Here is a 24913-nt window from a genome sequence, read left to right as displayed (position 1 = left end):
AAAAACGGGGCTTTTTCAGCTCACTCGGGTAAAACGCCCTTGTATTTCTAGGCAGGTGTTTTGTTGCAGAACGCCTCGAGGGGAGGGAGTGACCGGCAGGTTGAGGTTTATTAAATAAAATACATTCCTGGTTTATATTATGTTTATAATGCACCCCAACCTTTAACAAATCTCACGTTTTGCCATTTGTATTCTTTAGTGGACTGTCTCTGATAAGGACAGCCAGTTAAAATGGCATTTTTTTTGTTGTTGCTAATTAAACCAATTTTTAGTTTTGGTGGTTGTCCTAACAGAAGCAACTTGTCAGGCTTTATAAAATCATATTTCTTTTCTTTTTTTTTTTTTTTTTTTTTTGAGGTGGAGTCTCGCTCTGTCGCCCAGGCTGGAGTGCAGTGGCCGGATCTCAGCTCACTGCAAGCTCCGTCTCCCGGGTTTACACCATTCTCCTGCCTCAGCCTCCCGAGTAGCTGGGACTACAGGCGCCCGCCACCTCGCCCGGCTAGTTTTTTGTATTTTTTAGTAGAGACGGGGTTTCACCGTGTTAGTCAGGATGGTCTCGATCTCCTGACCTCGCGATCCACCCGTCTTGGCCTCCCAAAGTGCTGGGATTACAGGCTTGAGCCACCGCGCCCGGCCTTATAAAATCATATATCTTGTGGGAAATTTCTTTGAAAGGCACAGCGAGTTAGTTTGGAATTGTTTAAAAGGAAGTAATTCCTGGTTTTGATATCTTAGTAGTAGTATTTTCCCCAGTGTCTTTAAAATCTTATTTTTGGAGCACGTGTGTAGAGTAACTTTTATGAAAGAAACAACCAGTTAAGGAGGTTTTGGGATTTCCTTTATGAACTATAATACTGATTTTGATTATTTATTTATTTATTTATTTTGAGACGGAGTTTCGCTCTTGTTGCCCAGACTGGAAGGCAATGGTGCGATCTCGGCTCACTGCAACCTCTGCCTCCCCGTTTCAAGTGATTCTCCTGCCTCAGCCTCGTGAGTAGCTGGGGTTATAGGCATGCGCCACCACGCCCGGCTAATTTTGTATTTTTAGTAGAGGTGGGGTTTCTCCATGTTGGTCAAGCTGGTCTCAAACTCCCGACCTCAGGTGATCTGCCTGCCTGGGCCTCCCAAAGTGCTAGGATTACAGGTGTGAGCCGCCGCACCTGGCCGATTTATATATATACATATAAATCACATTCCTCTAACCAAAATGGGGTGTTTCCTTCCATGTTGAATATAGGCTGTAGACCCCTCGGGTATGGGGCATTGTTAGCAGTGAGACCACAGCAGTTTTCATGTCATCTGACAACATCTCCAAATAGCCTTTGTGGTTGTCACTGCTTCCCAAGACAGTTCCAAGGAACAGTTCCCGGTGATGACTTGCTACTTGCTATTGTTACTTAATGTGTTGAGGTGGCTGTTACAGGCACTGTTACTATGGCAGAAATTACACCAGAATTTAGTGGCTCAAATAATCATTTTATTATGTTTGTGGATTCTCATGCTCATAGTCAGGATTTGAGACAGGGCACAAGGGTAGCCCACTTGTCTCTGTTCCGTGATGTCTGACCTCAGCACGGAAGACTCAACAGCTGGGATCTGGACGCATTTGGAGGCTTTTCCCTCACAGCTGATACCTGGCTTGGGATGTTGGAAGATGGGGCTCAGCTGGGACTGAGTGCCTGCATGTAGTGTCTCCATATGGCCTTGACTTCCTTAGAGCCTGGCAGCCTCGGGATAGTCGGAATTCTGAGGTGGCACAGGGCTCCAGGGCGGATGCTGAGTGGTCTTTTATGAGGTAGCACAGCAAATCCACCCAGGATCGGGGAGACAGGACATCAATTCTGCCTCTCAAAGGGAGGAGTGGCAAGAAATGTTCAGCCATTATTTAAAACTACCACAGCAACACGCCTATGAATATATCAGAAAAATTAAAGTATCCTGATAGCTGCATTTCTAAGTAACTGGTCTCCTTTGAAATTCTATGAGTTGTGTTTTTTGTAGTTGATGGCATAATTCTGAGGAGGGGTCAAAGACTCTCCCGTATGTTAGAAGGGTCCCGCATAGAACAGGCGCACCCCCGCCCACTTCCCCCAGTGTTTGAAATGCACAGTGTTTGTTCTGGTTTATTGGTTAGGGCAGGACTTTCTCATTTGTTTTAGATCTAACAGCGGTTTAGAAATTGGCCTGTAACTTTTTTTTTTTTTTTTTTGGCCTGATTCCTTCTGTTTCTACTGATACTGTTCTCACCTCAATAGGAATTGGGAGCTTCTTTTGCTATTCTTCTATCTTGGATGCATTGGAAGGTAAGTTTCCTTGTGAACCGTATTTTGGACTCACTTTGTAGGCTTTGCCAAATGGCCTTTTTACCCTCCTATCTTGCATTTTCTTTGGATAGTCTCATAGATTCTCAGGGATATTTCCGTATTTTACTATTCATGAGTTTAGAAGTGTGTTTACTTTCCTGAGTTTTCATTTTCTTCCTTTTCTTCTGTCGTATGTAATTTACAGAGCAAATACCCACCAGAGAGGATACTTAAGGGATGTGGAAAGTGAGTTTCTTTGCGCTTATCCAGTGAGGTTGATTTTCAGTCAATGAGCGTTCAGTAGATGCCTGGGACTCTGGCTTTATTTATTAGCTTTCTTTTTTTTTTTTTTTTTTTTTTTTGAGACGGAGTCTCACGCTGTTGCCCAGGCTGGAGTGCAGTGGCGCGATCTCGGCTCACTGCAAGCTCCGCCTCCCGGGTTCACGCCATTCTCCTGCCTCAGCCTCCTGAGTAGCTGGGACTACAGGCGCCCGCCACCTCGCCCGGCTAATTTTTTGTATTTTTAGTAGAGACGGGGTTTCACTGTGGTCTCGATCTCCTGACCTTGTGATCCGCCCGCCTCGGCCTCCCAAAGTGCTGGGATTACAGGCTTGAGCCACCGCGCCTGGCCTATTTATTAGCTTTCTGATGCCGAACCCGTCAATGAACTTCTCTGTATATTTGATTCATCATGAAATGGTGACACCGAGGGTGGCTGATTTCCAGGTTTACATCAGTTGCCCCAGGGGAAGTGCCTGGCCCTTGTGTGGTTGTTGCTGCTCTAACTTTGCCCTGTTAATTGAAGAAATGCGGCTAGAAACACTTCCTGGGGTGTTGCTGGCATTTACCGTCCTCACAGTTGACAGAGAAGCCCATATTTTCAGCCTGTTCCTCGGCTTTCTGTCATTTCTAAACCATCTCACCCGACCTGGTGTAAGCTTCATTGTGTGTGAGTTTGCAGAGATGTAATTTGGGCCTACACATCTCCTCAAAGCCTAATGCCCACCTCCCACCTCCGGAAAAATCTGGAGCTCAGGACCCATCACCCTCCCCCGCCCACTGCACAACATGGTGGAAACCCCGCCCGGAGTTTGTATGATGGTGGCTTCTCTGGGGTCTTGTTCTCTGTGGGTCTGTCCTGCGCTATAGTGTGTGGAGCTGGGGGGATTTGCCCTGTGTTCCTGAAGGAGGGTCACAAGAACTTGTTGGGCAAATGGTCTGATACTTCTTTTTTTGGGGGGGGACAGAGTCTCGCTCTGTCTCCCAGGCTGGAGTTCCGTGGCACCGTGTCGGTTCACTGCAACCTCCATCTCCTGGGTTCTAGCAATTCTCTTGCCTCAGCCTCCAGAGTAGCTGGGATTACAGGCACCCACTACCACGTCCAGCTAATTTTTAAAGTATTTTTAGTAGAGACGGGGTTTCACCATGTTGGCCAGGCTGGTCTCGAACTCCTGACCTCAGGTGATCTGCCCACCTAGGCCTCACCAAGTGCTGGGATTACGGGCGGGCGCCTGGCCAAGGGGCTGATATTTCTTAAGGGCTTCCCCCAAGAAGGAAGAAGCCAAACGTACTGAGGCAAATCTTGTTTACATATTCTTCTAGGTCCAGATTTTGAAGAAATCTCTCTAGAGGTTGAACAGGTGAGGCTCACCTTTCAATAGTTACACCAAGAAAGGCCTAGCTGGTGACTTAAGCTATGGTTTTGGGCTGCACGAGAGTGGTCAGGCGGACAGTGGGGAAGTCTACACATAACCCAAAGGGGAAAGAGAAAAGACCCCAAGAAATCAGGGCAAAGTCCCACAGTGTCTGTTTCTTGATGGTGTCACTGGCATGTGGGTTACCTTCCCACTGCGTCCCCCAAAGGACATGAGGCCATAGACTGCAGTGCCCGTGAACAGAGGAGCTGTGGGAGTGGTAGTTTGATCGCTCCCTTCAAACACACACCCCAGTGTGTGCACGTCTCTTCTGATGCAGCGCCCCAATGGGTAAGCTCTGTGCTTCTCCACACAGTGGATTAAGAGTGGAAACCTTCTCTCTGTTTAGCGCTTGACGGTTTGGTTGTGACCTCAAGTCATGGTGATCAGAGCCAATGATCCTAACAGTTTAAAATTGTTGAGCTTGTGGGTAGGTTTTTGGGAGGTAGCATATGTGTTACCTGGTGTTTGTCATCTGCAGTGGTTTTGTTACTTTTTGCATAGACTGCAGAGAATGTTTACTAATTGCAGATGATAGAGAAATCAGCAGTCACTCTAAAATCCTCCCATTTCTTGGTCTAGAGCTGCTCCTGGATCCCGCAGCAGCGAGGAGACCTGAAGACCAGAGGAAACACAGCAAGTAGGCCCTTTAAACCACTCATCTGTGTTCTCTTCTAATTTATTCTGTTGTATTTTGTTTCCCTCATTTTAAGGGGTTAAAATCATCTTGTTCAGATCTCAGCATATAAAATGAACCATCTGTAGACTTTAGGCTCCAACCATACCCCAAGAGTTGTCTGGTTTGTTTTAAATTACTGCCAGGTTTCAATTGTAGATACCCCCGGAAGGAATATTCCAGATTCCCTGAGTAGTTTCCAGGTTAAAGTCCTATAGGCTTCTTCTGTTTTGAGGAGGAGTTCCTGTCAGAGAAGAACGTGATTTTGGATTTTTAACTTTAATGCTTGTGAAACGCTATAAAAAATAATTTTCTACCCCTAACTTTAAAGTACTGTTAGTGAGAAATTAACATTCCTTCAGGAGGGTTAAACTGCCATTTCAGTTACCCTAATTCCAGATGTTTTGGTTGTTACGACTCTCTAATGTTCATGAAGAAGTGTTTTATATTTTCCCTCAAGATTAATTTTCTTTTTTCTTTTTCTTCTTTTTTTTTTTTTTTTTAAGGTGGAGTCTTGCTCTGTTGCCCAGTCTGGAGTGTAGTGTGGCAATCTTGGCTCACTGAAAGCTCTGCCTCCCGGGTTCACGCCATTCTCCCCCCTCAGCCCCCGGAGTAGCTGGGACTACAGGCTCCCGCCACCACGCCCGGCTAATTTTGTTTTTGCATTCTTAGTAGAGACAGAGTTTCACCATGTTAGCCAGGATGGGCTCGATCTCCTGACCTCATGATCCGCCCACCTCAGCCTCTCAAAGTGCTGGGATTACAGACATGAGCCACCGCGCCCGGCTGTTTTTTCATTTCTATTATGATTTGTTCTGTGGGTTGTCAGTGACTTAGCGGTATGTTTTTCACATGTTTATAAAGCTGAATAGTTCTGTATGTCAGCTCAGCACCCCTAGTGTCAGCCATGCTCCTCTCCTGCTGTGCATAGATGGGGCCTGTCCACACCCGAATCTCCTGGGTTCCCACTGTCAGCACCTGAAGGTACCCACCAGATGTGTCTGTCACTTCCCTCCATCCACCTCTCTTGTGGTTCTCGTATTTCTGCCTCCCCAGAGACCATTTCTCTCTAGAGCAGTGGTTTCCAGTAGAAATACAATGCCAGACACATACGTCATTTTACATTTTCTAGTAGTCACTTTAGAAAAGTTAAAAAGAGGCTGGGCACGGTGAACCCAGAATGCAGACTTTGCAGTGAGCCAAGATTGCGCCACTGCACTCCAGCCTGGGCAACAGAGTGAGACTCCGTCTCAAAAAAAAAAAAAAAAAAGAAAAGTTACAAAGAAACAGGTGAAATTAGTTTTATTTCACCTAAAATGTTAGCATTATCCAAAATATCACTTCAACATCTTATCAAAATAAAAATTATTAATGAGATGGTTTACAGTCTTTTTTCTTGTTTTGAGACAGGGTCTTGCTTTGTTGCCCAGGCTGGAATGCAATGGCACCAGCATAGCTCACTGCAACCTCAAACTCCTGGGCTCAAGAGATCCTCCTGCCTCAGCCTTCCTAGTAGTTTGGATTACAGGCACACACCACCATGCCACGCCAATTTTTTTTTTTTTTTTTTTAAAGACAAGGTCTTGCTCTGTCACCCAGGCTGGAGTGCGGTGGCACAATCTTGGCTCACTGCAGCCTCAACCTCCGGGGCTGAAATCCTCCCACCTCAGCCTCCCAAGTAGCTGGGACCACAAACATGCACTACCACGCCTGACTAATTTTTGTGTTTTTTTGTTAAGACAGGGTTTCGGCATGTTGTCCAGGCTGGTCTCGAACTCCAGAGCTCAAGTGATCCACCTACCTTGGCCTCTGCAAGTGCTGGGATTACCGGTGTGAGCCACTGCACTCGGCCTAATTTTTTTTTTTTTCTGAAGAGATGAGGTCTTGCTATGTTGCCCAGACTGGTCTCAAACTCCTGGCTCAAGCAGTCCTTCCTCCTTGGCCTTCCAAAGTGCTGGGATTACAGATGTGAGCCACCACACATGCCCATTCTTTCTTTTATACTGAGTATTCAGAATTTTTTTAAAATGTGTTTTCCATTTACAGCATTTCTCAGGTTGAACTAGCCATCTTCCAAGTGCTCAGCAGCCACGTGTGGCAAGTGGCTGCCTTGTTGGACAGCACAGCTCTGGAGGGTGATTTTACGTACATCCCCACTGCTCTCTGCCTCCTTTATTCCTGTCCACCCCACACTCCTGCAGTCTGTGACTATCACGTCCCTCTCTCCTCTCTTCCTGTCTCTTGTAATCCTTTAATATGAAGAATTATTTCCAATTCCGTAACATCCTGCCTTGATTTTTTTCTGTCTTACATTCAAGGTCACAGTTTTCCTCTCACCCTCATTTCTGTCTTTTCCCATACGATGTGACGTGTCTTTTTGTCTTGGTTGGGCATTTATTTGCAATACAAGAATGATTGTTTTCTTGATACATTAGTGACTTACATACTTTTCATGTTTTTTGAGTACCTCTTTCTTGACAGAATTTCAAATTAATTCTTGAGTTAAACTCTAGAAAGCTTTTTTTTTGAGACGGAGTCTTGCTCTGGCACCCAGGCTGGAGTGCAGTGGCGTGATCTCAGCTCACTTCAACCTCTGCCTTCCAGATTCAAGTGATTCTCCTGCCTCAGCCTCCCGAGTAGCTGGGATTACAGATGTTCACCACCACGCCTGGCTAATTTTTGTCTTTTTAGTAGAGATAGAATTTTGCCATTTTGGCTAGGCTGGTCTTGAACTCCTGACCTCAGGTGATCTGCCTGCCTCAGCCTCCCAAAGTGCTGGGATTATAGGGGTGAGCCACCATGCCCAACCTAGAAAGCTTATTTTATTTTATTATTATAATTTTTTTGAGATGGAGTCTCGTTCTATTGCCCAGGCTGCAGTACAATGGCGTGCCTCAGATCCCTGCAACCTCCGCCTCCTGGGTTCAAGCAGTTCTCCCTGCCTCAGCTTCTCAAGTAGCTGGGATTATAGGTGCCCACCACCATCCCCAGCTCATTTTTGTATTTTTAGTAGAGATGGGGTTTCACCATGTTGGCCAGGCTGGTCTCAAACTCCTGACCTCAGGTGATCCGCCCACCTTGACCTCCCAAAGTGTGAGATTACAGGCGTGAGCCACTACACCCAGTCAGAAAGCTTATTTTAAAAGGTGTATATAGAGCCCCTTATGTTTCTGCTTGATTTTTAAAATAACATATTTAGGTCTATATATTTTAGGATGTGAGATCTCACTGTATGTGTTGCTTTGCATCATTGAACATTTTTGGTAATTATTTTTATTTTCTATGTATTTTAGATATTTCATTAAACTAATACAGAATTTCATATTCAAGGCCAGGCGTAGTGGCTCATGCCTGTTATTCCAGCACTTTGGGAGGCCGAGGCGGGCAGATCACCTGAGGTCAGGGGTTCGAGACCATCCTGGCCAACATGGGAAAACCCCATCTCTACTACAAATACAAAATTAGCCGGGTGTTGTGGTGCGTGCCTATAATCCCAGCTACTTGGGGGGCTGAGGCAAGAGATTCGATTTAACCTGGAGGCGGAGGTTGCAGTGAGCAGAGATCTCGCCACTTCACTCCAGCCTGGACCACAGAGCAAAACTCCTCAAAAAAAAAAAATAATTTAATATTTGCTCATATCAAAAATGAAAATTTATGTTTACAAATTTCTATCTGAGTGATTATTTTAATGTAGGAAAGGTTCATAAGAAATGGGTGTAGTGGGCCGGGCACGGTGGCTCAAGCCTGTAATCCCAGCACTTTGGGAGGCCGAGACGGGCGGATCACGAGGTCAGGAGATCGAGACCATCCTGACTAACACGGTGAAACCCCGTCTCTACTAAAAAATACAAAAAACTAGCCGGGCGAGGTGGCGGGCGCCTGTAGTCCCAGCTACTCGGGAGGCTGAGGCAGGAGAATGGCGGGAACCCGGGAGGCGGAGCTTGCAGTGAGCTGAGATCCGGCCACTGCACTCCAGCCTGGGCGACAGAGCGAGACTCCGTCTCAAAAAAAAATAAATAAATAAAAAATAAAGAAATGGGTGTAGTGACTCTGTTCTTTCCTATGCTCGAATGGAAAATGATGAGGGGACACGATGTTAGAGCTGCAGGGAGAAGGGGTGGAAAAGAGGGATTCCGGAGTGCTAGGCACGCAGATTTTCTGGAAGGTTTCCATGAGGACTGCTGTGGTTTGAGTGTGTTCCCCGAAGTTCACGTGTGGGAAACTCAACCCCTAAGGCAGCAGCGATGACCAGTGCAGCCTTCAAGAGGTGATTAGGTGGTGAAGGCTCCGCCCTCACGAATGGATGAAGCAGAGTGGGTTAGATGTCTTGGGAGTGGGTTCCTGGTAAAAGGATGAGGTTGGCTTCCTCCCTTTCTCTCTTTCCCTTTCTCCCTCTCACATGTGGTCACTCTCTTGTCCTTCCACCTTCCACCATAGGACAGCACAGCAAGACCTTCCCCAGATGCAGGCCCCTCACTTTCCCAGTGTCCAGAACCATAAACCAAGTGAACTTTTGCTTATAAATCACCCAGTCTGTGGTATTCTGTTACAGCAACACAAACGGACTAAGACAGGGACACTCAGTGGGCTCTTCTCTCTGCTTGATGGAGCTCTCCCTGCATGGCACCTTGTATTTGTAGACATGATGCTGTAAATGCTCTTTGAGAGCCTTGAAGGCTTTTATGTTTGAGGAGTTTACAGAGAAGCCCCTACAGGCTTCAGGTCCCTTCTTCTGTTGCTGTTTGCTCCTTAGTACCTCCCCTAACCTGGTGTTAAATTAGGTCATAGTGTGGTCCTTGGGCCAACAGTATCAGTAGCCCTGAAAATCATGCTGGAAATACAGGTTCACAGGCTGCTCCCCAGAATACTGAAGCAGAAACTCTAGGGGTGAGACCCAACAATCTGTATTTAACAAGCCCCCAGGTGAGTCTGATGCACACAGAAACGTGAGCTGCGGCGTTAGATGGTGTTGAGTTCATGCCAACCGAATCACTGACACACACGTCTGTTCACTGCTTGGTCTTTGCACAGTCCCTAGATCCTCCTGGAATCCCCGATCCCTGTTGCTCCCTCGGGGAGGTTTCTAGTCCCTCTGACTTGAAGCATGGCTTTCAGAGCCCGGCGCCACCCAGCTTGGGTATCTGGTGAGTTCTGTGGTCTGCACGTCCATGTTTGTGACATTCTGGGAAGGGTGGCCCAGGCTGTGATTTGCCATCTACTGCTGCGGGCTATGCATGCTATTCAGAAGGGAGGGGAGATGCCGTGTGCGTGTTCTGAAGGGTTTCCCACTGCACAGACCAACCCTCTCCATAACTATTTGATTTTTACTTTATCTCCTCGTTGACTTCACAGTGTCAGTGCAGTTTGTGTAATCATCTCTACGGGGTGATGCAGGCAGATATAAAGTCTGCACGTGTGGGCAAACTCTCCACATCATGTCATTTATTGTCCATCATTACATGTCTATGGTGTCTCGCTCATTTCTCTCATTTTCTATCATTTTACCTACTTTTACCTGAAGTACAATGACTATTTAATAACTATTATTTCATTTCAATACACCTCTATGGTATTTTTTCACCTCACATTGGACCTTCCTCCCTCACTGGACTTCAATGGTGGGACCTGCAGGTCTCAGGCCTTCTGGGATGTCCCAGTTTTACTTGAATGTTCTCTCTGGCCGGCTCAGGCCGGAGCAGTGGGTGTTGGCGCCACCCTGTGGCTATAGGTGATAAGCCGGCTGTTGTTGACTGATCCCTGTCTTACCTTTAACCCTGGAGTTCTCACATGCGTGGATTTAAACGCTGTGTCTTTCTAAGGGCAGATTGTGCCCATTTTCCTTCTCTCCCTCCCAAGGCACTGTTTCCTGTGTTTATTGACTCCCCGTTTTTTTTTTTAAAGATATATATATATAGATAGATGAATTAGATTGTACCCCATAAATTGCATGTTTTAAAAATACTTCAAAGAATAGTTTTTCATTTTTTTCTTGCTGATTTTTACCTATCTTCTAAATTGTATATGGGGTATAAAATGTTGTGATTTTTCAATGCAGTGTGGAATAAGAATCAAATTAATCTATCCGTTACCTCAAATCCTTGACTTTTTTTTGTGGTGAGAATGCTGTTTATCACTTTCACTCATCAGCTCCTGATGTCTTCCATGCCAGGGACAGAAAAGGCTCCACACTTGACTTTCCCTCCTGTTTTCTTTTTTTTTTTTTTTTTGAGACGGAGTCTTGCTCGGTTGCCCAGGCTGGAGTGCAGTGGCCGGATCTCAGCTCACTGCAAGCTACGCCTCCCGGGTTCACGCCATTCTCCTGCCTCAGCCTCCCAAGTAGCTGGGACTACAGGCGCCCGCCACCGCGCCCAGCTAATTTTTTGTATTTTAGTAGAGACGGGGTTTCACCGTGTTAGCCAGGATGGTCTCGATCTCCTGACCTCGTGATCCGCCCGCCTCGGCCTCCCAAAGTGCAGGAATTACAGGCTTTTTTTTTTTTTTTTGAGACGGAGTCTTGCTCGGTTGCCCAGGCTGGAGTGCAGTGGCCGGATCTCAGCTCACTGCAAGCTACGCCTCCCGGGTTTACGCCATTCTCCTGCCTCAGCCTCCCAAGTAGCTGGGACTACAGACGCCTGCCACCTCGCCCGGCTAGTTTTTTGTATATTTTAGTAGAGACGGGGTTTCACTGTGTTAGCCAGGATGGTCTCGATCTCCTGACCTCGTGATCCGCCCATCTCGGCCTCCCAAAGTGCTGGGATTACAGGCTTGAGCCACCGCACCCGGCCTGCCCTCCTGTTTTCTTATCGCCGTCAACCCCTGAATGTGCCCTCCGGGATTGTCTTCTCCACCTTCTCCACCTAGCCCGATCCTTGTGCGTCTAGCTTCCTCTCAGGGACTGTCCTTAGGGAGTGACTTTATGCACAGACTTCACATGCTCTTCCTGCCTCCTTGATCCCCATAAGCCCCCATCCTAGCCCCATCTGATTATTTCTTCCCTCTCTCATTTCCTGTTATGCTGTTGGTTTTCTAACCTGAAGGGTAACTGCTTACTCCTTAGTTTTTTGCCGTAATTTCTAAATCTTAGGCTACTTTCAGGCTAAAAGTTTTCCTCCAGCCGTGGTTTTAGTCTCATTCTATAAGTCTTGGTAGGTAGTTTATTCATTGGAAATTTTTTGTTTGTTTTTGAGACAGAGTCTTGCTCTATCACCCAGGCTGGAGTGCAGTGGTGCCATCTCGGCTCACTGCAACCTCCGCCTCCTGGGCTCAAGCAATTCTCTTGCCTCAGCCTCCCAAGTAGCTGGGATTATGGATGCGCACCACCACACCCAGCTAATTTTTGTATTTTTAGTAGAGATGGGGTTTCACCATGTCAGCCAGGTTGGTCTCGAACTCCTGACCTGAAGTGATCTGCCCACCTCGGCCTCCCAAAATACTGGGATTACAGGCATGAGTCACCGCACCCCACCCCTTGGCACTATATTTAAGTGATATTTTTGGACACTGAGGTAGCCTCATTCCACAGGTTTAGATCTGAAGCATTTTCACTATTGCTTCTTCCCATGTATCTCCTGGTTTGCAGGTCAGTTTCTTCTTTGAACTCATCAGTGACACATTGGTTTATATGGCTTTTAATTTTTTTTTTTTTTTTTTTTTTGAGACGGAGTCTCGCTCTGTTGCCCAGGCTGGAGTGCAGTGGCGCGATTTCGGCTCACTGCAAGCTCCGCCTCCCGGGTTTACGCCATTCTCCTGCCTCAGCCTCCCGAGTAGCTGGGACTACAGGTGCCCGCCACCTCGCCCAGCTAGTTTTTTGTAGTTTTAGTACAGACGGGGTTTCACTGTGTTCGCCAGGATGGTCTCGATCTCCTGACTTCGTGATCCGCCCGTCTCGGCCTCCCAAAGTGCTGGGATTACAGGCTTGCGCCACCGCGCCCGGCCTATATGGCTTTTAATTTCAAAAAATATTTTTAAAATTTCTTCTTGCTGATTTTTATCTATGTTAATTTTAACTAGACATATTCCCTGCATGGGCACCACTATTTTTTTTCACTGTTTATAATTTAGGTGGATTTTCACATCTCAAGCCAGCTAAGAGTGTGGGAAATAGGACTCCTTAAAGCAGAGATATCACAAGTGATTCAGATTCATGAGGGTAACACATTTGAGGGTGTATCATTGTACCTGGCCCACAGCACTCAGTAACTGTCACCTTTGATTTTTTTTTTTTTTTTTTTTTTGAGACGGAGTCTTGCTCTGTTGCCCAGGCTGGAGTGCAATGGCCGGATCTCAGCTCACTGCAAGCTCCGCCTCCCGGGTTCACGCCATTCTCCTGCCTCAGCCTCCAGAGTAGCTGGGACTACTGGCGCCCGCCAGCACACCCTGCTAATTTTTTGCATTTTTAGTAGAGACGGGGTTTCACCGTGTTAGCCAGGATGGTCTCGATCTCCTGACCTCATGATCTGCCCGTCTCGGCCTCCCAAAGTGCTGGGATTACAGGCGTGAGCCACCACGCCCGGCCTGATTTATTTTTTTATTTGAGATGGAGTTTTGCTCTCCCGAGGCTGGAGTGCAGTGGCGTGATCTCTGCTTACTACTACCTCTGCCTCCCAGGTTCGAGTGATTCTCCTGCCTCAGCCTCTTGAGTAGCTGGGATTACAGGCACCCGCCACCACACCTGGCTAATTTTTATATTTTTAGTAGAGACGAGCTTTCACCACGTTGGCCAGGCTGGTCTTGAACCTCAAGTGATCTGCCCGCCTTGGCCTCCCAAAGTGCTAGGATTACAGGCGTGAGCCACCGCGCCCAGCCTGTCACCTTGATTTAAATGAATGCAGCTTTCTTAGTGTCTTGATATTTGTGAATATCTATGGAGTTTGATGCTGCTCCTTTTGCTGCTTGTTCTGTTTTTCCAGGGTCCCCTTATCACTTGGCCTCCTGTTATATTATGTTTGATTTATTACAGATACCCCATCAGCCTGGGTCTCTCTTTACAGCCTTTGTACACATAGGTCTCCACACAGGGATTTGGATTATTCCGGGATCCCACATCCTCACTGTCCCATCCCCTCCACGCCCCCCCCAATACCTTTCTGAAGTTTTCTAGTCCCTCCTTTTCGTTTGTGCTCCTTAAAGCCCAGTGCCATGCCTGACTTTGGTTCCCACTGAGTTCTGTTACAAGCATTCTACATTTGTGGAAATTAAATCTTTGGCCAGGTCATTTACCTGGGCTGGAATAGGGTTCTCGACTGATCCTCCTTCCTAAACACCCACCCAATGGGAGAGGCTGATACTCAACCTGCAAACCTTGTTTTTTACTTCTCCAGGAAAGGGGATGTTGGAAGACATTCTGGAATGGGTGGGGTGTGAAGATTTACAAATAATCTTTTTTTTTTTTTTTTTTTTTTTTTGAGACAGAGTCTCGCTCTGTCACCCAGGCTGGAGTGCAGTGGCATGATCTTGGCTGACTGCATGCTCTGCTTCCCGGGTTCACGCCATTCTCCTGCCTCAGCCTCCAGAGTAGCTGGGACTACAGGCGCCCGCCACCAGGCCCGGCTAATTTTTTGTATTTTTAGTAGAGACGGGGTTTCACCATGTTGGCCAGGATGGTCTTGATCTCCTGACCTCGTGATCCACCCACCTAGGCCTGCCAAAGTGCTGGGATTACAGGCTTGAGCCACCGCGCCCGGCCATACAAATCATCTTTGAATATCTGCTTCATGATAGGTGTTGGAGGTGCCTTGTGGGTGTGGCTTGGAGGGATGGTTACAAGGAAATTGTGGATATTAAGGAAGTCAGGAAAGGAAAAGATCATGCACAATTCAACAATTCAGAGAAAGCTCCTAAGGGACTTTCTGGCTGCTTGATGCCCAGAGGCCAGGCCCTCACTTCCTATCAAGGCTCAGGACTTGATAGAGAATTTAAAGGAGCACCAGAAAAACTCGGTAATCAAGATAAATTTTTAATGTAATATATTTAAAAATACAAATTAATGGCCGGGCGCGGTGGCTCAAGCCTGTAATCCCAGCACTTTGGGAGGCCGAGACGGGCGGATCACGAGGTCAGGAGATCGAGACCATCCTGGCTAACACAATGAAACCCCGTCTCCACTAAAAATACAAAAAAATTAGCCGGGCGTGGTGGCGGCGCCTGTAGTCCCAGCTACTCGGGAGGCTGGGGCAGGAGAATGGCGTGAACCCGGGAGGCGGAGCTTGCAGTGAGCCGAGATCGCGCCACTGCACTCCAGCCTGGGCGACAGAGCGAGATTCCGCCTCAAAAAAAAAAAAACTAATTAATGCATAAAGAAAACACCCATGTTGAACAAAATGGTTACAATTGTGCCTCCTCTTCAACACTACCCCACCCTCTACCCAACCCTCGAGAAGTTTCCTTCAAGTCGAACCTGTAAGATAAAAATAAAAACCTGTAAGAGAAAAGATGAAAATGAGCTGGGCACAGTGGCTCACGCCTGTAATCCCAGCACTTTGGGAGGCCAAGGCAGGTGGATCACTTGAGGTCAGGAATTTGAGAACAGGCTGGGCAATGTGGCAAAACACCATCTCTACTAAAAATACAAAAAATAAATTTTAAAAAAATTAGCTGGGCATGGTGGCAGGCGTTTGTAATCTCAGCTACTTGGGAGGCTGAGGCAGGAGAATCATTTGAACCCAGGAGGTGGAGGTTGCAGTGAGCCAAGATCGCGCCATTGCACTACAGCCTGGGAGACAGAGGGAGACTCTGTCTTAGAAACAAAAACAAAAAACAAAAGAAAACACCTTGGAGATTTCTGGCTCAAGCCTCCGATCCTCACCTCCACTATCACCAGGGGATCTTTTGCTCTTCACCCAAGTCCAGCCAGCATCCCCTACCTGGGGAAATGTGACCAGACTCTCCCCATCTCCATTCTGGGAGTTTTCCCCAAGCCAATCTTGCTGTCCCTGAAAACAGCCTTGGGGTTCCCTATCCTGGTACACCCTCCTACTCTAGGGGACACAGGGGTGGTGTCACCCCCAAACCGGGAGCCCTGAGGGAGCATCACCTCTCCCTGAGCCGCTTCTGCCCCAACCTGGCATCTGCTCGGGAAGGGCGCACCAGGGCGGAGACTTGCGTGGTGAGCTCAGCTCACCTGCGGGTGAAGGTCAGCACACAGTGGCCACCCGGGACTGCATTTTCCAGAATCCTTCGGCGGTCCTGCGATGCTCTGACAGTCAGCAGATCTCATTGGCTTGCAGAGGAGAAACTTGTCCATGTCACTTGGGCATCTTAACAGTGGGCTCCTAAGCTTGGTTGTGTGCGCTGTGCAGATGTCCGAGGCACCCTGTGTGGGCAAAGCCAACTGCTTGCCTGCCTCTCTAGCTCCAAAACAATCCCCAGAGGCCTCTGCGGTTACATCCACTACCCACCCTACACACCTTACGTGTGTCCTGTTAATGTCAGAAGCACTTCTGATCCGTGGCCCCGGCTGGTTGGCATCCGGGGAGGCCTCCCTCCAGGTCTTCCCCACACCTCCGCACCTCGTTACCTGACCGGCTTCAGGATCCACAGCATGCAGCTGCGTTCCGTGAGTGCCCTATAGGCAGGCAGCATGCCCCTCTGTGCGTCCCTGTTACTCATGGGGACTCAGGCTGGGAGCCGTAGATCTGTCTCAGAACTCGGGTGCTCTCCTGTGGGCACCTCCAGGCCATTTTCCTTTCACTGGAGCCCACAGGGTTAGAGACAAACCCTCACTCTGTTGCTTGGGGACAAGGGCTTCACTCCCTGGCCCGAGCTTGGGGCTGAGCTTGAGGGTGTTGGGTCATCCTGGGCCCCCTCTGGATGGGAATTGGCTGCCCTGGTGATTTCTGTGACATCCCCGACCCCAACTGTGGGGCTGTGGAGCGGACTCTGCTTCACCTTGTGGGGAGGGGGTTTCCACCTGAGAGTCAAAAAAGAGGTGAGAGTTACCTGTAATTCCATCTTGGATGTCAGCAGAATGGATCCCGTTACCTTTTCTTGCCCTGGAGGCTGCCTTGTTGGTACTGGGGAAAGTTCATTCTAGTTCTGGAAGAGCGGCTCATTCGAACAGGGGTCCTCCCTCAGCATTCCTTTCTGCTCCATCCGTACCGCAGTCACTCATGAAGTAGTTAATGGTAAACACACATGGAACAGTTTAAATAAAAGTACAGAGATGTGTGCGATGAATTGTTCAGTGATGTGGATGAAGGGCAGGGACAGCAGAGATGCCTGTGATTTCAAGTGGGTGGGGAGGACTCCCAGAAGTAGGGCTGTCTCAGCTGCCCCTGAGCAATTTGGTACCTTGGAAGTCCGGGGGAAGGCATTCCAGTGGGAGGCGGAAGGACGCCTAGTCTCAGAGGCTGGGCTCTTGCTAGTGTTGACGGATTATGGTGGCCAAGGGCCTTCCTAAGGTTGATTTTTAAATATGCTTCGGTGAAGATACAGACTAGCTGTTCACACATAGAACAAGGAGAAGCTTGATATGGGCTGACCTCTGCTCACCACAACCTCTGCCACCAGGGTTCAAGCGATTCTCCTGCCTCAGCCTCCCAAATAGCTGGGATTTACAGGTATGTGCCACCATGACCAGCTAATGTTCTTGTACTTCTTTTTTTAGTAGAGACAGAGTTTCACCATATTGGTCAGGCTGGTGTCGATCCCCTGACCTCAGGTGATCCACCCGCCTCGGCCTCCCAAACTGCTGGGATTACAAGTGTGAGACACCTCACTTGGCCAGTCTGCACTGTTTCTTAGTGTCAGTTAATGTCTTTCTCATTCGGATGTGACCTTCAGGGTCTAATTTTTGTATTTTTAGTATAGCCAAGGTTTCATCATGTTGGCCAGGCTGGTCTCGAACACCTAACCTCTTGTGATCCATCCGCCTCAGCCTCCCACAGGGCTGAGATTACAGACATGAGCCAGTGCTTGACCTTGCCTGGCTAATTCTTTGGATTTTTCAAGAGGCGGGGTTTCACCATGTTGGCTGGGATGGTCTTGGATTTCTTAACCTTGTGATCCGCCCGCCTCAGCCTCCCAAAAAGGGATTACAGGTGTGAGCCACTGGGTCCAGCCTCAGTATAACTCTTTATCAAAATATGTAGGAAAAATTAATTAAAGGGCACAAGCATTGTAATACTTAAGATGCAATCTGTTGCTGAAAGACTGCCAGAAACACATGAAATGTTTCATGTGGCCAGGTGTGGTGGCTCATGCCTGTAATTCCAGCACTTTGGGAGGCCGAGGCAGGTGGATCACCTGAGGTCAGGAGTTCAAAACCAGCCTGGCCCACCTGAGGAAACCCTGTCTCTACTAAAAATACAAATGTTAGCTGGGTGTGGTGGCAGGCGACTGAAATCCCAGCTACTTAGGAGCCTGAGGCAGGAGAATCACTTGAACCACCGGGGGGCAGAGGTTGCAGTGAGCCGAGATGGCGCCATTGCACTGCCCTGGATGACAGAGTGAGACTCCCTCTCAAAAAAAAAAAAAAGTTAGTGCACGAAAGAAACACAATTTGAATAAACAAATTTAAATGAACTAAGTAACAAATGATTTCCTGTTGTTTCTTTTGGTATGTTATTTTGGGAATGTTATCACTTATGTCAAGGGCATTGGGAAGAATTTCCAGATACTCTGACATGAATGACAGCTTTATCATACATAACAAACCTAGGCTATCTTAGGAAATTAGGTATCACTGCCAAGGATCTTTACATGAAAGGATAAATTAAAATTACTATCAACTTTGTAATAATCAGATGCGCTGGCAGGCAAGTTGTGTCCTCTTTTCTCAGCATTTTTTGTTTCCTTGATTCAATAAAACAAACAAGTGCCAGCTATCTGCAGAACACTCACTAGACTGTTTAACAAGATGTGAAACGCAGCCTGCACACTCACAGATCCTTGCCACGTCTGTTGCCCATCCTTTCAAAACCTGTGTTACCCTGTGGCTAGATTTCTCAGCGAGATGAAAGAGATGAATGAGAACCATCTTCTTTGAGGTCGCTCTGCACAGCAGCTGCACGTAGACGACCTCTCTGGTGAGGTTTATCCTTGCCTAGCGTGTGGTGGCCTTAATCCTGGAAAAGACGCCTCTTAGGGTGTAGGGGGATTTAAATCCTTACGAGATCACCGTCACTCATCCAGAACCTCATCCAGATCCTCACAAACCCAAACTGGAAATGCCAGGAAAACGACTGACATCCGGCCACACCACCCACACAGAGGCAGGGGAGAGGCTGAACAGAAGAAAGGCTTATGTGCAAGAAATTGCTCCTCAGTGAACAGGGCACATGTGTCCCCACGAACACGCACACACACGCGGACGGAGATAGGAAGAGAGAGCGACGGAAACAGAAGGCAGAGAGAGAGAGAGAAACAAGAGAGACACCTAAGTGAGCACAGACACCCACACACAGACACCCCCCCCCCACCCCAAGACACAGGGACACCCACCCCCAGGCAGCCCCTGAAGCTGCCGGGTTTTGCTTTCAGCCACTGCGACCCAGCGGTGAGAGAGCAGCCCACGGGCACACAGGCAGACCTGTCCTCTAGATCCCTAGGGCACCACTTTTGGGGAGACTCACTGGCACAGCGTCCGCGCACGCCTGAGGCTGGGATCCCGCGCTGCCTCCCGGCGATCCGTCTGACGTTTCTTCCTCCCGAGGTTTCTTCCTGCTGCTCCACCCTCCGCGAATCCCGGCCTCCGGAGACCATCCTGGTAAGGCCCTGGCCAGGAATGGTGTCAGCCCCCACTGGGACGCACGATCACACAGGGCTCCTACTTCGCCAAGTCTCAGGGACCCATCCCGGGGCAACGGTGGCGGTCACTGTGACCGAATCGGCCGCTCGCGCGTCGCGCATGCGCACCGGTTCGTCCCACTGCTCCCTTGCTGCGGAGAGTCAGGCTGCGGACCCTTTAAAACATGGCGGCGACGCGGCGGCTGCGGGGACTGACCCTCCGGTAGCCGTGGCCGTGGCCGTGGCGGCGGTGGCGGCGGCGATAGCGGGGCATCCCGAGGCGGAGGGTGGGAAAAGGACTGCGAGAGGGGCCTGCGGGAGACCAGGGTCGGACCCGTAGTAGTCCTGTCTTCCGGAACTCCTCGATCGTTCTTCTGCTTCGGTTCCCGGTGCAGGAGGAGCTTCAAGGTGCCGCCTGGGCTGTGCGGACTTCTCTCCCCATCGGATGATGGATCCGACCGGGTCATCGGGAATGGGGTTACAATGCAGTGAGGCAGGAAGGGTCTCGCTGGGGCACAGAGAGATCCCCAGGGCCGCAAGGCGTGCTGTCGCCTGAAAATGCACGGACCCATGAGCCATACGCTGCCCTCCTTCCTTGGTGGAGGAGCGGCCTCCCTTAATCTCCAAGTCCCGAGGGTTCCGGCATCCCGACGCTGCTTCCCGAGACATGGGCAAAGAGAGCCAGAGGCGGGTCCGAGATGGATCCAATGTGACTACACGTGGCACTGACGTTCCCCGAGAGCAGATGGAGTGGGCGTAGCAGACGATGGGCAGACGGTCCGTGATGTCCAGCCGTGTGCCCCGGGAGACTTCCCCGACCACGCTGAGGAAAAGCCAAGCACACCTGAATACCTGCGAGACGGGGCCTGTGCCCGAGTCCTATCCCAGCCACATTCGGGGATGCTGCCAGAGGGCCCCAGAGGTTTCGACAAAGTACAGGCCGCCCCCACCCCGACACCGACACCGGCTAGGTACCCCTGACGCAACCTCCCCCGCACCCAGCAAAACCCTGTCCCTTGCCTCCCTGACATCCGTGGCTGCCAAAAGATTCAGTGCTTGAAGACACTTTCCCCAGGAGCAGAGGAACAGGATGTCCCTCAAGGATCAGAGAGGGTGTGCAGCTGGGATGTGCCACAGCCTTTTCTCGAAGGCAAGAAGCCAGCCACAGTCACTTCCCGCTATTCGTAAAGCAATTACTCAGCCATCACTTGGGATGTGGATTTCAAGGGAGGTTCCCTGTCTCAGAAAGGTATGGAAGCCCAGAGCTCCAGATCATCACACGCGCCCAATCATCCTGAGATAAGTTTCAGAGGGAAACAACCATGAACCGCATCCTCACGAATTTTCTCCCTAATGGATTGGGACGTGTTTTTTGTCGAATACATTCAGCCAGACTAAGGAGCCCTTGGGCTTCTCAGAAACAGGGCAGGCAGAGCAAGAGGGAGGACAGAGCAGAGGCCAGAGCCCAGGCTTTATATGGCACAATGCCACTGCCTCGGGCAGGCGGGGAGGAGTGCCAAACGGGTGACTTGGCGAGAAAGGCCAGCGTTCGGGTGCAGAGGTGCTTGCCACATCCCGTTCCCCACGTTCTTTTCCTTCCTTGTTTCCAACTGCGTCCAGATTTCTCAATGAGGGCATACGACGAGAGGATCGAGAGGAGTGACGTCGATGGGCACCTCTCATGCAGGTGGATAATGAGCTTTTGTGAGAATTTTGTCCTCTGCTGGTGTGTTGTCGTCTTGATACTAGCAATGAGGCCGCTCAGGTTGGGGAGCTGATTTAATCCCCTGAGTGTCCGATGCAGCTCCCCACATTGCCCAGGTGGTCACAAACCCAAACTGGAACCTTCGGGGAAATGAATGACAACTGGCCACGCGACCCAGGCAGAGATTCGGGGAGAGGCTCAACAGAAGAAAGGCTAACATATAAGGAACCGCCCTTCAGCTCACATGCATCCCAATATACTCGCGCACACGCGCACACACGGACGTAAACAGGTAGAGGGCGATAGTCGAGAAAAGAGACAGAAACAAGAGAGAGAAAGAGACACAACCCAGACATACTGGAGTGGCACAGTAACATTCACCCCGAGGCCGCCCCTGGAGCCTCCGGGTTCTGCTCTCCGCGACAACGACCCTGGGGTGAGAGAGGAGCCCTCGGGCACACAAGTAGACCTGTCCTCTAGATCGCAAGGGCAAGACTTTTGGAGAGACTCACCAGCACACCGTCCGCGCAGGCCTGAGCCTAGGATCCTGCGCGGCTTCCAGGCGCTCCGCCTGAGGTTTCTTCCTCCTGGTCGACCCTCCGAGAATGCTGGCCTCCGGATACCATCCTATCGACGCCCTGGTGAGGACTGGCCTTAGCCCCGAGTCCGATGCGCTCCCACAGAAGGCTCCTCCTTCGCGGAGCCTCAAGGACTCGTCTCCAGGCAATGGTGGCTGTCTCTGTGACGTGAGCATCGGCTGGCGATTCGCGCATGCGCCTTGCCAAGGCTGACTGGGCTCTGCTTTGCGTCAGGCTGCAGCCCCTGAAAAAAATTGCTGGGGCCGTGGGTATGAATCGGAGTGTGCCCATATGTCTTCTGAAGAATGTACCCTGTTCTCTGGAGGGTGGTTTCTGGCTCGTCGGCCTCTTTTTGGTGAACCTCTTTCTCCATCTCGGCCTGGCTAGTGTAGCTGGTCGTGTGACCGGAACCGGCAGTCATTTTCCTGGCGGTTGCACTTTTAGTTTCTGAAGGCCTTGGCGAGGTTTGGTGCTGTGTCGGACCCGCAGGCGTTCAATTCACCTCCCCATTCTGAGTGGCCTTGTTTCTAAAATCCTCCACCCAGGAGCAGAGAACCCGGATGTCTCTCAAGAATTAGAAAGGAAGTACAGATTATTGCAAAGCACATGGTAGCTAACACTGGATAGATGAGGTGAACACTGGTTTGCTAATTACCCATACTTACGCCCCAGGGAAGGAGAGCCCAGCACACCATGCGGGGTACAGTGCAGCAGCATTCAGGAACAAAGTAATCAGGTGGAGGCTATCCCAGGAGGCTTTGTAGTAGCAAGAGTATGGGAGGTAACACCTGGTTCTTGAAGGAGGGTGTGATTGGCCTGTTTGAATAATTCTCCAGGCTGGCTGGAACCTGAGGCCCATTGCTAGGCAGTAAGCAGGTAATGTGCCTGGTCTCTGAGGGGAGTGGTTCGGCTAGGGCAACTTATTCAAAGGAGTACAGTGGGGCAGGGAATATTGCAGTTAATCCATTTAGGCCTCCTTGTTTTCCCCCAATGTCAGGGCACGTGTAATACTAAGCCTTAATCTTAGGCCTTATACTACACTTGACTCCTTGATGCCTTGACATCTCTTGGCAATACTGAGACTTCTAGAGTGTAGAAGTTTTACTGGATGGAAGGTCTTGACTGCAAGTTGCCCACGTTTCTGGCTCGTTGAAGAAAGAATTAAACTACATGAAGCAACAAAAGAACGAAGCCCCGAAAGAGGAAAGAAGCAACGAAACCGCAGATATATTGAAGCGAAAGTCCACTCTACAGAGCCAGAGCAGACTAGAGCAAGGGGCTCAAGAGCCCAGATTACAATATTCTTTAGGATTTTTATTAAGCTAAAGAATTTGATAACACCCACAGGTGCCCTTTCGAGGCCTCCAATTGGTTACACCCTATGAAGGATTGGCCCGTGGCCACTCAGAAGCTGAATTGAAGACTTCTGTCTTGTTATTACAGGAGTAAGGATGTCACCTGTGTGCTGCTTAACCTGGCCTGGCCTAGAACTTGCTGCACCTGCTGTTCTTTTGCTTCCGCCTTAACCCTTGGTTATGCTAATTTTCTTTCCTTTCTTTCTTTCTTTTTTTTTTTTTTGAGATGGAGTCTGTCGCCCAGGCTGGAGTGCTGTGGCGGGATCCCGGCTCACTGCAAGCTCCGCCTCCCTGGTTCACGCTATTCTCCTGCCTCAGCCTCCCTAGTAGCTGGGACTACGGGCGCCCGCCACCACGCCTGGATAATTTTTTGTATTTTTGGTAGAGACGGGGGTATCACCGTGTTAGCCAGATGGTCTCGATTTCCTGACCTCGTGATGTGCCTGCCTCAGCCTCCCAAAGTGCTGGGGTTAAAGGCATGAGCCACCACACCTGGCCAAAGTTTTTAAGTTTTTTTAAATAAAATAAAATATGTGAGTATAGGCCAGGTGCAGTGGCTCACGTCTATAATCCCAGCACTTTGGGAGGCTGAGATAGGAGGATCACTTGAGTTCAGGAGTTCAAGACCAGCCTGGACAACACAGCAAGACCCCACCTCTAAAAAAAAAAAAGTGTGCATGTGTGCGTGTGTGGGTGTGTGTAATATGACATAAACAAGTGTGGGTATATCAGTCATTGTTCACCAGTTACTGATGCTGTATAATACACCACTCCAAACTCAGTATTATAAGACAAATATTTTACCGCGCTCACTGATCCTATGGGTTGGGAATTCAGACAGCTCACAGAAGAGATAGTTTGCCTCTGCTCCTGATGTCTGTGGCCTCAACCAGGAGGATTCAAAGGCTGGAAATAACCTGATGCCTAAGGGCTGCAAACCTATGAAGCCTGATTTGCACACATGTCTGGCACCTGCGGTGAGAGGCCTCAAAGACTGGGACTAGTAGCCTCCCCACGTGACTTGGCTTCCTCATAGCATGGCGGCTCACAGCACTTGGAACTTCTTACCTGATGGCTCAAGACTTCAAACACAGGAGTTTCAGCTAATGAGGTGACGGCCACAGTGCCTCTTATGACTGAGGCTTGGGAGTCACACAGCATTGGTTACAAACAATAAACAAATCCAGATTCATGGGCAGAGGAGTGAGACTCCACCTCTTAAAGTGGGAATGGCAAGATTCTAGAAGAACATATAGGACACGCCTATTGTTGCAACTATCTTTGGAAAATACAATCTGCTGCAATCACCTTTGGAAACTAGGAAACCAATGCAGTATTCTGAAACTCATAATTCTGAAAACTAATGAATATGAATGGAAAGAATCAAGCATTTATCCTCACTTTCCTACACATACTATCCCTCTGAGTAATCAGATCGTTGATGTGGGGAGATTTTATTTTTATAAAAGGACTCCAGTAATGGAAATTCCAGTAATGGAAATAAAAGGATTCCAGTAATAGCTGAAAGAGAGACACAGTAAGAAGGTGATCGTTTTGCAACTCCTAACAACATAATGAATGTAGGCAATGATCATCAATGAATGCATGACATTATGCAAAAGCAATCACTTTACAATGGATAAATCATATTGATGACACTTAAGCCCACTAACAAATCTGATCACAAAAACAGTGACAGGCCGGGCGCGGTGGCTCACACCTGTAATCTCAGCACTTTGGGAGGCCGAGATGGGTGGATCATGAGGTCAGGAGATCGAGACCATCCCGGCTAACACTGTGAAACCCCATCTCTACTAAAAATACAAAAAATTAGCCGGGCAAGGTGGTGGGTGCCTGTAGTCCCAGCTACTCGGG

At 49.1% G+C, this 24913-nt stretch overlaps 2 protein-coding genes across 22 annotated transcripts in view; one reads left to right on the top strand and one right to left on the bottom strand.

The window, feature by feature from the left end:
• LOC105495470 (zinc finger protein 82 homolog) overlaps positions 1–24913 on the top strand; it is a 49766-nt gene that overhangs the window by 17910 nt on the left and 6943 nt on the right. For 2 of the 18 annotated variants that reach the window (XR_011617479.1, XR_011617478.1), the window contains exons 3-6: positions 2259–2306; positions 3909–3946; positions 4583–4640; positions 9708–9820. Coding sequence is in view for 6 of the 18 variants with exons in the window: in XM_071086467.1 (XP_070942568.1) it covers positions 2259–2306; positions 3909–3946; positions 4583–4640; positions 5183–5292 (254 nt within the window). In the remaining 12 variants the exon portion in view is untranslated. Of the gene's footprint in view, positions 1–4; positions 4641–5182; positions 10141–24913 lie in introns of those variants that run through there. The other 16 variants (XR_011617485.1, XM_071086467.1, XR_011617482.1 and 13 more) reach the window with 12 other exon arrangements.
• LOC105495469 (uncharacterized) lies at positions 4664–23494 on the bottom strand. 4 transcript variants are annotated; one of them, XM_071086462.1, is made up of 5 exons: positions 21618–23494; positions 19247–20223; positions 16614–16687; positions 15796–15987; positions 4664–4920 (listed from the first exon to the last, which is right to left on the bottom strand). In XM_071086462.1, the coding sequence occupies exons 1-2, from the start codon at positions 21857–21859 to the stop codon at positions 19563–19565; spliced, it is 903 nt and encodes a 300-aa protein (XP_070942563.1). In that variant the 5' UTR covers positions 21860–23494; the 3' UTR covers positions 4664–4920; positions 15796–15987; positions 16614–16687; positions 19247–19562. The 4 variants fall into 4 exon arrangements, with proteins under 4 accessions (XP_070942563.1, XP_070942566.1, XP_070942565.1 ...); XM_071086465.1 differs by lacking the exon at positions 4664–4920 and adding an exon at positions 13156–14941; XM_071086464.1 differs by lacking the exon at positions 4664–4920 and adding an exon at positions 14951–15093.

This window comes from Macaca nemestrina, chromosome 20 (assembly GCF_043159975.1).
Source record: "Macaca nemestrina isolate mMacNem1 chromosome 20, mMacNem.hap1, whole genome shotgun sequence".
NCBI classification, from domain to species: domain Eukaryota; kingdom Metazoa; phylum Chordata; class Mammalia; order Primates; family Cercopithecidae; genus Macaca; species Macaca nemestrina.
The sequence above is the reverse complement of the archived record's forward strand: the minus strand, read 5'-3'. Positions and strand labels throughout refer to the sequence as shown.